This window comes from Tamandua tetradactyla, chromosome 7, assembly GCF_023851605.1.
Source record: "Tamandua tetradactyla isolate mTamTet1 chromosome 7, mTamTet1.pri, whole genome shotgun sequence".
Lineage (NCBI taxonomy): Eukaryota > Metazoa > Chordata > Mammalia > Pilosa > Myrmecophagidae > Tamandua > Tamandua tetradactyla.
In genome coordinates this window covers 37,030,854-37,047,034 of record NC_135333.1, presented here as the reverse complement: position 1 = coordinate 37,047,034, position 16,181 = coordinate 37,030,854, and the positions used below count along the sequence as shown (strand labels likewise).

General features: G+C 51.7%; 1 protein-coding gene across 5 annotated transcripts in view; it reads left to right on the top strand.

Annotated features, from left to right (window-relative positions):
- SCUBE1 (signal peptide, CUB domain and EGF like domain containing 1) overlaps positions 1-16,181 on the top strand; it is a 165,734-nt gene that overhangs the window by 46,476 nt on the left and 103,077 nt on the right. For all 5 annotated transcript variants that reach the window (XM_077169101.1, XM_077169102.1, XM_077169104.1 and 2 more), the window contains one exon: positions 4,590-4,724. In XM_077169101.1, the coding sequence (XP_077025216.1) occupies positions 4,590-4,724 (135 nt within the window). The remainder of the gene's footprint in view (positions 1-4,589; positions 4,725-16,181) is intronic.

Here is a 16,181-nt window from a genome sequence, read left to right as displayed (position 1 = left end):
AGCAGTTGGATGAACAAGGGTGTTTGGTGGATTTAGAAGGGCAAGAAGAACTTCTCACTGGACAAAGAGGTAGAGAATCTCCGCTCCAGAAGGGTGTAGTTTGTGTCCATCAAGAAAGCATGAACAAGGGGATGTGACCAAGAAACAGCGGATCCTTGTGGGGGAGAGAAGCCGGAGAGGCAGGGTCAGGTTGTAAAGACACTTGAATTAGCCCTTTCTGTGCCTAGAAGGGACTGGAGACAGCGCTGTACAAAGGAGATTGGCCTTCTTTTGTGGTAGTGAACTCCCTGTCACCAGCACGTTCAGGCACAGGCTGTGCCACTCCGTTTATCCTGCTGACACCTCTCTTTGTCAGTCCTCTGCTGGGTGCTGGGCAAGCAAAGGAAACTCAGGCCCATCCTCTCCCCAGAGGCACAGGAAGCAGGCACAGGAAGACAGAGCAGAAGAAAGAAACAAAGGCAGGCCTGGTCTAGGAGCCAGGGGTGGGGTGTAAATTTTGCGAATCACTGGGAAGGCTTCACAGAGGAGGGGGCTTCTGTACTGAGTCTTAGAAAGAAGGCTACATGGGATGGGAGGTTTGGAAGCATAAATACCAGGGAGATTGACTGTCAGGGTCTCGTCGTCCTTATCCAGAGAAGTCACATCATGAAGAGAGAGGGCTTTGGAATGAACTTACTGGGCTTCAAACCCCCCATCTCCCTGTTCTTTGGGTTGGGGCAAGTCTCTTCCCATCTCTGGGCCTCAGTTTCCTCATCTGAGAAGTAGGGATGATGAGATTAATACTCCGATGTGGACCTGTTGTGCAGGTTCATTAAGACAGTGCGTAGAATGAAGCTGCATCTGAGCTATAGTTTTGTTTTTTGTGTTGTTTGTTTGTTTCTTTGTGTCTTTTTTTTTCTTTTTCCTTTTCTTTTTTTATTATTATTTTTTATTTTTTTCTCTATATTAACATTCTATATCTTTTTCTGTTGTTTTGCTAGTTCTTTTCCTAAATCGATGCAAATGTACTAAGAAATGATGATCATGCATCTATGTGATGATGTTAAGAATTACTGATTGCATATGTAGAATGGAATGATTTCTAAATGTTGTGTTAATTTTTTTTTCTTTAATTAATAATTAAAAAAAAAAGTACATTGACCCTGAAAAAAAAAGACAGTGCGTGAGCACCTTAGCCCAGGGCCTGGCTGGCTGGGAGTGCCTCTTACCTCTGATAAAAAGGCTACCACTTCTGCCTAGCCAACCGTGATGCTCATCTCCGAGTTGGGGAGGTGGGTGGAATTCTCATACAGGGCCAGCCATACAGTCTCCATCAGTCCATGGGGGAGAGAAAGGAAGAGGACTGTCTGTGCCCAAAGCAATCCCAGGGGACTTCCTAGAGGGTAGTCTTTTGCTTCTGAAGCTCTGTGGGGCACTTCCTGTGCACAGGGCCCAGGCTTCTTCCCATGCTACAGGCAGCACAGGGAGGGGCAGAACTCAGAACTTTCTGACTCCTGGGTATAGGCTCTCTCCAGGCCATAAAAGCATCTTCCTAGCAGCTCATGCTGAGTGCCGAAGAGCAATGTGTGTGGGCATACTTCCCCGGAGAGCCAGGGAGCTGAGTGTTTCCCATGGGACCCATGCTAGGCCTGGTAAGGGCCTCCAGGTAAACCTAGTGCCCGAGATGTTCCCTCCTCAGACCTCACTGTGGGTCCCATTTGGAGGGCTGGGAATTCAGGTGCTAGGGAGTCTGAGGTGGGGCATCAGGCCCTTAATCCAACTCCCAGAGAAGCTGGTAATGGCCACAGGCTACCCAAAGGGATTTGGTAGCCGCAATTTCCTGCCCAACTCAGAAGCCTTGTTTGGACAACAGTTCCTCTTGAGTGGGAAAAGGATGCAGAGGGGGCAGCCTCTCCTTCCTGACTGTTTAGTCTTGGGCTTTATCCTTTGGGAGCCAGGAGAAGAAATGTCAGCATAGCCTCACATCGATTTCTCATGAGTTCTCAGTATTGGCGAGACCCTGATCTCTGCTAGTGTAAAGAGCCCTGTCCCAAGGCTCTGCCATGCTGCCTGATACAGCATTTGTGACACCTTATGTCAGCGGTCTCTCAGTTTCAGTGAGGTAAGGACAGGGCTCAGGCCAGATGGCTGAGATGGCTGGCACCAGGGAACTTGTTCACAGAGAGAAACAAGCGGCATATCTTCACTTTGCACTCAGCATTTGAGCGTCTACATCTGCTTTGTTTGTTTCACCAGTTGAACCTGTACTGGGGTTGAGGAAGCTGAGATACAGAGTAGAGAGTCTAGGGTAAAAGTTCTGACTGTGACTAGAGAAGGGTCTGGCGTATCCCAGGAACAGCAACCCTTGTTCAGAGCTCACCATTCTGTGTGTGCACAGGTGCCTCCTGGGGTCCTGCTGGGAGCAGCAAAATCTTCTTCAGGCCATGCCTGGCAGGCTGGCTCTGGCTTGCCATCTGCATCTGGATGCACTAGCAGATGTTCACACTGACGCCTGCCCCAAGCTTATGCCAGGAGCAGCTGATTCTTCCTAACCCTATCGGAAGGCGTTTGCTAGCATGGGCAGCTTGCTGTGGAGCAAGATAGTGGGTGTGACTTTGCACAAGTTGCTTCAGCTCTCAGTGCTCAGCATCCTCATCTGTGAATGGATTTGGTGTCACAGCCTGTCACACAGGGTGGCTGTAAGGCACAATTGGCAGATATCTATGAAGAGCCATTCTTGGCACATCATGAGCACTCAGGAGGGTTAGCTTTGTGTTAATATTAATAAGAGGAGGAAGATGCCTTGCGTGGCTTAGGGAGCGAGAGTTAGACTCCCACAGATAGAAGCTGCCCACAAAGTATCTGCTGCTGAGTGTGGAGGGGAGGCAGCTACTCACCACACCTGGGGGCAGAAGTGACACTACCTTGGGGTCTGGAAGTCACCATCAGTGAGACTCTGTGGAATGGAGAAAGGGATCCAGAATTATCCCTCTTTCCTTCACCAGGGTCCCTGCCTCTACCCCAGACCCTCAGTGACTCAGCAAGAGCCCCCTTACCCTTTCAGCTGGAACCCTTGGTGACTTTTAGAGTTAAGAGCCCGCCTCCCTTCTCCAGCTGCCACACGGCTGACATTTGAGCTTGCCAGATGATAATGACCCACCTCGCTGTTGGCCTCAAAGGCAGCTGCAGACTACTTTTACTCTTGGATGGTAAAGTAGTCTGTTGTTTGTGAACTTAAATAGGATCCAGTTTTAAACAGTTCCAGAGCTGAGTCCTCTCCAGATTCAAGCAGGTCACTCTGCATGACTCTTTACCTTTTTAGCATCCTTTTGGTCCCAGTAGTAAAACCTGTCTACGATAGCAAGAACTATATAAAAAGCTTAATGCTGAAAATTCGGCATGTGTGTATGTGTGTGGGGGGTTGGTTAGAAACAGCCAGTAGCTCACACTGCCTTTGTGGTTTTATATATTTCCCTATTAAAATGACAATACAGACATGGAACATTAAGGTTTAAGAAGCCCTTCTTTGATTAAACAAACTGACAGGGTAGGGGGTTATGACTTGGTAATTGAAACATGCTGTTCAGTTCAAGACCAGAACTCCATAAAGGCTCTTTTCAGCCAAAAGAACCCTTTGTGCCAGCAGCCTCTGGTCAGAAATGAGTGTCAGTCCTCTGGTCTGTCTCTCCCAGGAGTGGGAATGATTGCTTGACAGACTTCCACGCAGGTTTGTCAGCCAGAGGTCATGGCCTTTGAAAAATCTTCCCATTCTTTGGGCTTTAGAAATCAGGTGTGGGGCAGAAAGCCACTAAGGGTGGTAGGCTACCCCGTCCTTCAGCCACTCCTCACCTCTGAGGTCCTTGCTGCTGCCTGTAAACCAAGGGCATGTTGAATAAAGAGGGGGTGGTGGGATTTGGTTGGCTTATAGGCTGGAGGTGGACAGCATAGGAAAATCCCATGCCACAGTTAAGAAACCAGGTTTTGGAGTCAGGTTTGTATCCTGCCTCTGCCATCTACTGTATGTGGGGCCTGGGATGCATGACTTTACATCATGCCTCAGTTTCCTCATCTATAAAGTGGGTTGATACCTGAATCTTACAGGGTTGCTGTGGAGACTAAAGAAGTTAACACAGGTAAGATACTTAGAACAATATCTGGCACACAGGAAACACACAAGTCAGGTGGCATTCTCCTGTCATTACTGGCTACCCACATGGGGTGCTTGGGTGAATATCTCCATGGAGCATCTCTGTGGAGCACCCCTGTGGAGCTTTACCATAGAGTACCTCTGTGGACCACTCCTATGGAGTACCCTTGTAGAGCACCCCTTTGGATTACTGCCTTGGAGCATCCCTGTGGAGCACTCCCATGAAGTACTTGGATGGAGTACCCCTGTGGAGCACCCCCGTGGAGCATCTCTGTGGCGTACCTCCCCCCCTCCATGGAGTACTTGCATGGAGCACCTCCGTGGAGCACCTTGGTGGAGCATCCCCTGTGGCACCTCCGTGGAGCACCTTCACTATAATTTGAGGAAATTGACTGCATTGCCTCCCACAGACCCAATCACAGCCCTAGTTGTGATTTCCTTATCCATGTCTCTTCTCTCACAGATGTGGATGAGTGTCAGGACAACAATGGTGGCTGCCAGCAGATCTGTGTCAATGCTATGGGCAGCTATGAGTGCCAGTGCCACAGTGGCTTTTTCCTCAGCGACAACCAGCACACCTGCATCCACCGCTCCAACGGTGAGTACAGGGCCTGTGTTCAGCCAGGCTTATACCCCCTCCCAGGAACAGGTGGACCCCTCGTAACCTCCTGTTCCATGTCTTGACCCCAGGACTCTCAGGGTCAAGGCTGGGACTTTGGCTGCTTTGAACTGCTATGTTGTGCTTCGGAGGTTGGTTCTGCTTGGGGACTCTCTGGCTCCTCCTCTACCCTGGCTACACCAGGGATGTTGACATAACTAGTGTTTATATGTGGAGATGGGGAGGGGTGGGGCACAAAATGGGAAGATGCCACCAGAGACAGTGTTTTCCTTTCTGGGTTGGAGGCTGGCTGTGGCCAGAGAGTGAGGTCCCCATTCCCCATCATCCTCTTCCCCAGCAGGGCTTGAGGCCTGATCAGGCTGTGTCCATTGCATGATTTCCGCGAACCTGGCAGCACTGAGAACTATCTGCTGTGAGGTCACTGGGTCACCAGGCAGCAGAAGGTCCTTGTGTTTGGGAGCTTGCTGCCTTTTGGAGGCATGGGGGATGGCAAGCCAGCCTGGGCCAGTACTGTAGGACCCAGGAACATGTACACCCAGGTGAAGTTTCAGTTTGGGTAGCCTGGGGATAATCTCTGGTTAAGATGGCAACTGGCCTCCAGCCAAGTCCAGGCAGGTAAGGGAACTTAATGTCAGAGAACTGGTGGAGTTTGGGCCCAAGCAGCAGGGCTGTGTAGAGAAGGCAGAGCTACCCAGGACACTGCTGGGCTCTAGCTAAGCCATCCTCGGTGTGACTCTCGCTCTGTCACTTCCTGACTGGGACCCCAGGGCATCTCCACCAACTGCCCTGAGCCTCAGCTTCCTCATCCGCAAAATGGGAACCCTGCTTTGCCCCAGCAGGGTCTTTGAAGAATGGAATGAAACTGTATATGAGGTGCCTGCTTCAGAGTGAAGCTAATAGGACGTTGAGAGGTGAGATTCTTGGAAGCCCTGAGCAGGTTTTTTATTTGAAAGCAGTTTTTGAGAAGGAAAAGAGGAAAACATTTTAAAAGCACACAACCCAGGGTAAGAAAGTAGAAACACTCTATTGGACTCCTCAGAGCTTGTCCTTATGCCCTTGGTGCCTGCTCAGGCTGTTTCTGCACAAACTGGACCACACAGTCCCCTCCCTAGCTCTGCGATGCCCCAAGCACCACTGTCACTGGGCGCCCACTCCAGTCATTTTGTTCAGACTTCCACAGCCCCTACAGGTGGCTCCAGGGCAGTCAGGCACTGCATTTGTACCTTGTAAGGCCTCCCAGCCCTGGTACAGTAAGTGGAGCTGTCTGAGATGACATCTCACCACCTCCATGAGGACATGGGGCATATGTAGGGTTCTGAATGTAGCAGATTCATGGAGAAGAGAGGGAGAAAGCATTTGTGGTGGAAAAGGATTCTGCTTTCCTTAGGGAGAGGGAATTTTAAAGGGCATCTGCTATGGGGAGGCCAAACAGTGAAACAGTCTTTGATCAACCTGTTGGCCCTGCGGTTCTCCCACAGTGGGGCTCCCAGTGGACTCTGAGGCCCCAGTAGAAAGGAGGATGTGTGGGAAGAGGAGCTTAGCATGACGTCAGCAGCACCTGGCTTGTCTTTGAAAAAGGGTCTGTTTGACCTATAAGCATTTGCCTACTAAAGAGATCACAAACCCCAGTGCTGGCCAAAGTTGGGGGGCGAGGTGGGGAGCAGTGATGCAGAGGGTAACAACAGAGGCTGCTGCGATGGATGGTGCATATGCTCTGAACTCCACAGTCCTGCAGACTACACGTGGGCCAACTCACTTCATCCTCACAGCAGCCTGATGGTAGGGGAAGAAACCAAGCCCAGCCAAGGCAAATGACTCGCCCAAGGCCACACAGTAAGGACATGGCAAGGCCAGCATTCAAACCCAGGCACACCAGCCATGGTGCTTACTTCTCAGGAGGTGATGAGGCTCCTGATGAAAGAAATAGGATGAGGTAGTAGACAGTGGCTGGAGCCAAAGGTCTCTCTGTAAGGAAACCATGTGTAAGCTGACTCCTGAATGATGAAGTGCACCATGGAAAGAGTTAGGGAGTATAAGTCTGGCAGAGACTTATGCAAAGGCTCTGAGGTGAGAGTGGACAGGATCTGTGTGACAGGCATAATGAAGGGCACTGGGGTGGGTAATGTACAAAGGAGGGGAGGAACCCATGGCAAGGAGAGCCTGGTGCGTTGTGGTTAGGAGTTGGGATTTCGTGCAGAGGGCAGGCCACAATTTCATTTATCCACTCATTTGTCTGCCCATCCATCTATCTACTCATCCATACCATCCACTCATCTGTCCATCCATTCATCTGTCCATCCACTTATCATCTACCCATTAGTCCATCCATTCATCCACTCATCCATCCACCCACTCATCCATCCATCTACTCCATCCATCCACATACCTGTTCATCCACTCATCTGTGTATCCACTCATCTCTGAACTGTGTCTATCCACTCATCCGTGAACTCATCCATCCATCCACTTATCCGCTCATCCACTTATCTACCCATCCATCCACCCATCCACTTATCGATCCTCCACTCCTCTGTCCATCCACACATCTCATCATCTACTTATCTGTCCATCCACTCATCCATCCATCCACCGGGTGCTCTGCCAGTCCCTGGGATCCTCACATAAGCGAAAGCAGACATGATCTTTTTTGAAGTTTTTAGCCTAGAGAGGGATCAAATGCTAAATAAAGATCATATGAGATACTGCATGTTAATGAACTGAGGGAAGAAATGGGGCCTTAGGAGCCTTGGTTTTGTCTTCTGAACATTGGAATGAATGGTCAGTCTCTACATCTGTGGGTGAAGGATTGCTTCTCTTACTAGTACTGATCCTGGGCCACTACTGCCTGCAGATGGGCTGTGGTTTGGGGCCGTCTGTGTTCCTCTGGGCAGGAAGCTAGTCCTGCAGGGCTGTTCTCGAAGTCCTACCACATGCCCACTGTATTCTGGCCTCAGGCAGTGAGGAAGAAGATGCCAGAGTGAGAGGAAACAACCTTATGTTCCCAGAGTTGTAGGAAGCAGCACAGGGTTTCTAGGGGCATCATGTGTCAGGCCCAGGCCTGAACCCCTGTAGAGACACATCCCATCCGCTGAATAGCCTGCCCTGAGCCGAGCCCCAGGGAGAACCATTTTCTGCAAACTCTGCCCTTGCTGTGGTTCTCTGGCTGCCTCCGTTCCCTCTCCCTTGTTACTGGCCATAGGCTCCAGGAAGCAGTTTTCTACCTCATGCCTGTGTCATTCCAGCTCAGCAGCTCCCTGTGGACAGTGACTGTCTTCAGTGTGTTCCTGCATCCTCACTGTCAACCTGGGGCCCTTTAGAAAGGAAAAAGGGAGTGGGTAGAAAGGAAGGCAGGCAGGTGTGGCAGGTCTGAGGATGGGTCATGCAGGGTGGCAGGGGTGGGAAGCAACCATGCTTTGTGGCATGGAGCATCATGACAATGTTCAGCTCACTTGGCTTCCTGGGCCTGAGGCATTCCCCTCCTTCAAGTTGTCCAGTCACATTCTGGGTCAGCACGTATTTGTGGGCAGTGTGGTCTGTCATGGGCCTGGGCCAAATGATAGGGACTCAGAGGGTCTGAGGGGCCCCAGCCCAGGAGCAGTCAGGCTGGTGCACATTTGACCACACAGCACAGAAACTCCTGTGGTGCTGCCTTGCATGCCCTGGGAGATGTCTTAGGTCCTGGAAGGCAGGAGCTGTGCCATGCAGATGTGCAGACTGACTCCGTTCCAGCAAGCGTATCCTGAGCTTAACATGCATCCTTTGCCCCCCTCACCATGGGCATTTCCGGTGGGACTTGGGAGCCTGCTTTGCAAATCTTGTGACATGGCCTCAAGGGACACTATGTCTAGCCCGAATCAGAGTTGGTACCCAGAGTAGAAAATCTTGGTTGTCAGATCCTGTCCTTTATATAGAGTTGTGATGGTGGTGCTACTGAGAGCTGCACTTACAGCATGTTTATCACACACTTTTCCTGGTACTAAGCACTCTCCACATATCACCCCATTGAATCCTTGCAGTGATCCCATTTTATAAATTAAGAAGCCAAGATGCTGAAAAATTAGGGAAGTTGTCCAAAGTTTCATAGCCTGGCAGCAGCATTGCAGGACCCATGCGATCAGGCCCTGGAGCTGGGCTTCTGATTGTCCATTCCCCTAGCTAGAGAGAGAGAACAGACAACTTGGATGCTCAGAAAAAGGCTTGGGCATCCCCTTCAGGAGCCTCCCTGGGGTAAGGAGATGTGATGGAGGCCTGGGGCAGTGCCGATGACCTTCTTGACTGGCTCCACATGTAGTTCCCCAACCATAGCTTTCCAGAAACAAAGGGTGCCTCTTAAAGCATCAGTCATTCAAAATACATTTTGTGGTGGAAATGTTCTGAAATGTCTCACATACTTTCCTCTTCTCTTCAGGTGAGCAGCCTGAGTTGGCTTGGCCTCCTGTTTCCCACTATTCACAGATCTTGTTGTGCACCCGTGTACTGAGACAGTCACTCCTCTTTGGGCCGGAACACGTTTGTTTGTATTTGTCCCCACCGTGGATGTCTCCAGACCTCTAAGCTGACAGTTACCTCTATTCTTTTGATACTGTAGTTGTTAGCTCTTAAGTGATACTGTCTTCTAGCAGGTCTTGCTGTGAAGGCCAGACCAGCTCAGAGACCGAGGAGAGCTTGGCTAATTGCTGAAGTGCGGGGGCTTTGTGACAGCTCTTTTCCTCCTGGGAGCCTTTGTCATTGATTGACGAATTGATAGGGGACTCTCGATAATTGGGTTGTGGCAGGGGAAGATATCACCTCTGGTTGGATTAGGGTTTGTTTTGCTTAGTAAACCCATGTGTGACGTGTTTTTAGGATCTGTTAATATCAGTAAGTTTGTAGAAGTAAATATAACTCCAAGTATAACTGGAGACAAAAGAGTAGAGTTTTCCAATCTCTGTTAGGTACCGTTGACTCAGTTTTCCCAATGGTGGCATCTTACGTCACCAGGTGCAGGATCAAAACTAGGAAATCGACATTGGTGCAATGTATGCATGTGGCTCTGCCATTTAATCACATGCACATTTGTTTAACCAGCTCAATGAAGAATTAGGATTATAATAATAATTGAAAACACTGATTTGCCAGGCACTGGGACGTACACTTCCCCTGACTTAATTTAATGCCATACTAGGACCTTTAGAGGATGTAAGGAGGCACTATTATTGCTCATGCCAGGGCAGTGGGTAGGAAGGGAGACTGTCACAGGCAGATGGAGACATCTGGTCACTTTAGCCTCTGAGGGGGGCACTTGATTTCTTCGTGTTACAGAGGAGGGTCAGAGTCAGGCAATTGGCTTGTTGGGGTGATTCCAGGACTGGAACCTATGACCCGGCCCATGACCCTGCTTATGGCTCCCTCTCATTGTTAAAAGGGCCACAGCTATGCTGTGATTCATGCCTTCTTTGAGGCATAGAAATTGAGTCTTAAAGAAGTAGTTGTTTCCTTGCCCAACATGCTGGCTAATGTGGATGAGCACCACCACACTCCGGCCACCATCTGATGGTGGGAGAGATATATGACTGCCCAAGGGCTACAGAGCCTGATAGGCAGGTGGCAGGGTTTTCCCTGACTTTTGCTTGTTTCTATATACCAGGCAGCCTTGCTGAAAGAGAACTGGACTCCTGTCTGAGCCCCTGCCCTATGCCTGATACTTTCTCTGTGTGGATTTTGTTTCTGTCCTAGCTTGGACTCCAGACCCACTGTCTGTCCCACCTCCATTCCTTCTTTCTCCCTGCAGGCTGTCTGGCTGCTCCTTGCTGCCTGGGCCCTCCGTTCAGGCTGGCCTGAGCTCTCATCCCTGGGCCTACAGGGTTTCTGTGCGGGCAAGATGGCGACTTTGTTCTGGCTGGCCAGGAGAAGCAGCAGCCCAGCGGCCTTTCTTAGTAGTGGAGAGTAGACCCTGGGACCTAGAATTGGAGGTAGGGAGGGAGACACATTTAGGGAGAGTTTAGATTTTGCTGTGACAGTGGCAGATGCCCTGTTGGTGCTTAGGGGTGGAAGGTTGCACCTGCTTCAAGTTGGGTCGGGGTGAAGGCAGGGAGTGCCAAGGGGGCAGTGGCAGCCATAGAGGCCAGCCCTCATGCAGGCAGCATGGATAAGAGCAGAGAGCCTGGGGAGTCTGGCCTGGGTGGGGTGCCTTCTACAGAGTCCTCTGTCTGCCACAGGTTTATACTTCAGAGAGGCCTGTTATCAACATCACATAATTGAGGAATATTTCAGTGTGGCTGGGTGAGGACAAGGAGAGCCCTTGTTCTTTCAGTAGTAAGGAAAATCTTTGCAGCAGTGGGAAAGGTGGGGGTTTCTGGGGGCTCAAAACAGGACCAGCCAGGATCTTCTTTTCATAAGACTGGAAATGCCAAGTCCTGCTCAGCTCTCGCCCAGGGTCCCAACTCTCAGGTTTCCATGAATGGCTTGTGTACAATGCCCCCACCCACTCTCCCTGCCCACTCAGGCTGGTTTGGGCCTGGCCCCAGCATGGGCCTGACTAGATCTCCAGGAGTTGACTGACAGAAGGAAAGGCTCTGGAGTCTGAGGCTTCATTGGGGATGAGAAGCTGGAGGCACTCAGCCCTCTCCTTCCTGCCTACGTTTATCCTGTGCTCTAGGGACTGTGTTCCCAGCTGGGGAGGGGCCAGACTCCTCTATCCCCTCCGTGGTCACAAGCCCCTCCTGTCAGGCCATGGTGAGCCCTCCCAGAACTGACAGCCTGAAGGAAAGTGACCTGAAGACAGACGCTGGCCAGATGGTGTGTGCAGGCCTCAGCAGAGGGGTCCCAGGGCCAGGGGGCCGTCTCTCATTCACCTGCCACCCATTCCCTCCCTCATTCAGTCCCGTCAGTCAGCAAACAAAGATGGCATGCTTGCTCAGTAGTGGGCTTAAAAATAAACCATTTTTTTCAGGCAGAGTTCAGACTCCCAACTGGGGTGGAGTTGAGGCCCTGTACGTCCTACCCACTCAGGTCAGCCATGGTAACAGGTGTGGAAGGAGGCCATGTGCACCCTGCCTCTGGGTCCTGAGTCCTCTGCTAAGAACCACCTTGGGAATGAGGCCTCCTGGGCCAAGATCTCTCAGGCTTTTGTGGAGGGCAGAGCCCCTGGGGTTGCCTCAGGGCCGAGAGCTGTTTGGTGTCACCTTGGGAGCAGCCTCTCACGGCAGCCTGCACTCTCTTCCCTGTTCCAAGCTGTTGTCCTGAGCCATCCTGCCATGCTCCTTCAGGCTGGTCCTGGATCCTCCTCGCAGGTGCCTCTTGACTTTATCCTTCATGGCCACCTCCTCTCTCCCTTGCCTTGTGGCTGAGTAGACAGACCAGGCACCACCCTTCGCCTCTCAGCAGCAGATGCCCTTGCTGAGCCCATCTGCAGCCTTTAGCTTCCCCTGTGGTTTTACACGTGGGCTCACACGTGTTGCTCACAGTTGTCTGGGAAGTACTTGGAGTGAGCACACCATCCCCATTGCAGGAGGGGAAGACAGGGCTCCTGCTGCCACCCCAGGAGTCACTAGGTCTGGGTCAGGAGCTGGTTTACTGATGCCAAAGCCAGTTCTTTCCCTCCTACTCTGCTTCACCCAGACTTGGCTAAACGAGCTATGGACAGGGCCCCGCAGCCCCTCCATTGCCTCCCCAGCCACCTGTTGCCTTAGAATCCTCTTAAGTGTACCCCATTGTCAGTGTCTCCTATCTGCATCTGGGAGCTGGGCCCCTATAGGGCCTCAGACATTCCTCTCTTGTCCCGGAACTCCCATCTCCTTGAGTGCCGGGGCAGAATAGCTGGGAATTTTCTGTTCAAATGAAGGGAACCGATGCAGCTACACCGAATCCCACCCCAGCCTCAGGGCTGTCCTCTTCAGCTGCTCTTGGGGTGGCCCAGCCCCCAGAGCATGGGGGTGCCCCTCATGTTGTTGCCTTCCTGCTTGCTACCCTCTGGGCCACAGACCCAGGTGGGTGGGAGAATAAATGGCTCTCATGTTTAGTGGGAGGATTGTGCTGCTCCTGGAGAAGGTCTGCCCTGGCCCTGTGCGGTCTAGAATGGCCCTCCAGGCAGGGACAATAAAGCCAGCCCATTATTTTTTATGAGCCTCCCACCCCATAAACAACTCCTTTGGCTGGTAAGCCCAGCCTCACACCCTTCTCCTGGCCTGGCCTTGAGCCAGTCCTGCCAGGCGCTGTGTGCATCCCACTAGTGATGTGAAGTGCAGAACCCTCCAATCCAGGAGCAGGCAGGGCAGGGCAGAGGCTAGGCCACAACTCAAGGGCACCTGGCCAAGAGGAAGCCACTCCTGGCCCTGGCACCTCATCAGCTGCAACTCCTGGGCCTCAAGTTCTTACTCATAAAATGGGACAAACATTAGAACCTTTCGTTATAGAATGGTCCTGAGCATTGAAATGACATGAAAGACCTTTCCTCTGGAAAGGCACGGGAGTCAGTAAAACTGTCAGCTGCCACTGAGCAATACTGGATGCCAGGCTCTGTGCCCAGACTTGACAGTATTCGAATCTAAGGAGTAACTCTGTGTATGCAGGCTGCTGTTGTCCCCATTTTACAGGTGAGAAAACTGAAACTGAGAAGTGGAAAGATTTGCCCAGAGTAAGGAGCAGAGCTAGGACTTGAACCTAGGTCTGACTGACTCCTAAAGCCAAGAGACTGAATGAGTGAGTGGATGGAAGGGCTGTGGCTTGGATCAGGTCTCTGTATCCTGTGTTCTCATAAGCCCTCTGGCTGTGACATTCTCCACTCAGAAGCTTCCTGTGGTTCCTCAAATAGCACCCCAGCTCCCCCGCCTAGCCCAGAGAGCTCTGCTTTGACCCCTGCAGCCCCTCCTGGCCTTGCCCTTCATGAACCGGCCACAACAGACTTTGGCACGTCTGCCTTCACCAGGCTGTTGCGGCATTGCTCAGTGCACACCAGGCTTCTCTTTCTCCACCAGGCCATCTTCTACCTCTAGAGCAGTCTGCTTTCTTTAAAATCCTGCTCTGGCAGCACCCCCTTCTCTCTATATCCCTCCCTGGTTCCTGGGTTTTTATTTACTAAATCTGTCATCCCTAGGGACAGAGGAAGGACAACTCCAGCCTCCTGGGCCTGAGGGCAGCGGAAGCTTGGGAAGCCAGAAAGTCTGGGCCAAGCCTCCCTGGTCTACGCTGCCCGGCCCGTGGGCCATCAGCGAAAAGGGCTTTTAGAAGGGTGTCTGGTGCCCAAGGAGGCTCTAGTTTGACAGTGGTGACACCTAGTGTTCAGCAGGGGATCTTCAAGAGGAGGTGAGGATGGAGAAGAAGGGAGCCCTGGGAGAGGCAAGGAGGGGGCTATGGCTGCTCTAGGGTGAGAAGCGGGCTGTAAAGGCAGGGGGTGGAGGGGGGCAATTTTCACTGTGTCTTAAGGGGCTGTTGGGGAAGCTGAGCTGGAGGTGGTCATCTCTTTTGTTGCCATCAGCAATCTTGCAGAAGAGGGCTTTAGTCTCCCCGCTTCACAGAGGAGGAAGCAGATTATGAGACCATAGCCCTTAGAAGGGGTTAGGATGGGGCCGGGAATCAGAGCCCACCTCAGTAACACTCCTCGGCCCGTGGCCAGTGTCTGACTATGCACCCTTCTGCACAGACTGCTGCTCAGGCCTCCCAGCTGTCAGAGTGGAACCATTGTCCCCACTACACAGTGGGCAGCCTCCAGGTTTCCCAGGAGCAATGCTGGAGGGCCCCTGCATTCTGAGCAGACAGAGCCCAGCCTGTTCCCTCACTTTCACCTGGCACATCAGGAGCCTACCACAGTCTCAGCTCTCTCTCTCTCTGTCAGTGTGCACAGTGCTGCCTACTCAGTGAGCTGCTGTGGAAATGAGCCTGTGTGGGGTGGGGAACCCAGCCTAGCGCCTGCCCAGAATTGGTGCTTACCAGAGGGTCACAGAACAAATGAGTGGATGGATGAAGTAATATGACAGGCCAAATGACACCCCAAACAAGGGCAACAATGCCTCATGCACCTCCTGATGTGACAGAGAATCTGAGCTTGAGCGTCAGGGGTGGGGGTAGAGGCAGGTTTTGGGCAAGTCCCCGATTCTGGGCTTCAGTCTCCCAGAGCCTCCTCACAAATGCACCCCTGGTGCCTGGAAGTCCACGGCTTGTTCTGACAATGTCTGAAGCCCAGAGCAGGTGCATCAGAGCAGGTGGGCTCAGCAGACATTTCCTGTGCATTCAGTCAGGCTCAGGCACTGTGTATCACATGGGGAGCAAAGAGGTAACTCTTGATGGAACCCTGTCCTCCCCCCACCCCCTGAGGAACCCCATTCTGGTGTAAGAGCCAAGCTCAGACCCAGACAGTTGCAACTGAGTGAATAATGCTATCCTAGAGGGCAGTGCTTGGCCATGGGGACCCAGACAAGGCCCTCTAATCCAGCCCAGGGACTTGGGGCAAGGGTGGAAGCAAGGTGGGCTTCCTGGAAGAGGTGATATACAAACAAAATCTCAAATCACTAGTTGGAAGTTGCCATTCAGAGGAGGAGAGAAGGAGTGTGTCCCAGGTGGAGGGAACCACATTCCCAAAGGCACCAAGAAGGGTGGGCTAGATGGTAAAGCTTTCACTGTGTCCCAGGGCCTGTGAGTGAGGTAAGAGCTGAGCTAGAGAGGCGGCCAGTGGTGGCATCATGGAGGACCTTGAATGCCATACTCACAACTTTCTGCCTAATACTGTGGGAACTGAGTTGTGTAGGGGAGGAAGGTTTAGAAGACACATCAGGTTTATCCTCCATTAGGCACCCTTTGCACCTGGAGGAGGGCAAGTCTTCAAGTAGACACACATGCTAGTAGAGTGACCTTGGGTACATTACTTCATCTCTCTGAAATGTTTCTGTAAAATGGGGATATGTCTTCTCACCTTACAGGATATCATCAAGGCCCATTTTCCTGTCTCTGTTTCCTTGCCAGGCCCTGTGCTGGGCCCTGAGGACTGGGAGAGAGCTTAGGCAGTGGGCTCTGAGGGGAATGGGGTGTTGCTCTCACAACCCAAATCGGTCTTCCTGCAGAATGTAACATTTGAGATGGGCTTGGAAGGTCAGAATTTGGAAATGTAGAAGTAGCCAGGGAAGGCAGGAGGCTCGTCATTCCCAACCTCAGGGGCCCTCAAAGTCAAAACTGGGAAATAAAATGGGATAGCCCCCAGTGCCAAAAGAAAGTCCAAAATCAAGACATCATCAAGATGATGCTTTTTCCCCGAAGACTGTGGCATTCTGGGGCTGGCTGCCAGTGATCCTTGGTCCTTAGTTTGTCTCATGGCAAGGCACGTGGCAGCATCACCTGGTCTCTTCCTTCTATTCCCAGTTCCATTGATTCAGTTTCTGGCTGCTCCTCCTGTGGCTTTCTCTCTCTTTATCTGAATTTCATTCTCTTAATAAGGACTCCAGTAATAGGAGTAAGACCTGTCCTGAC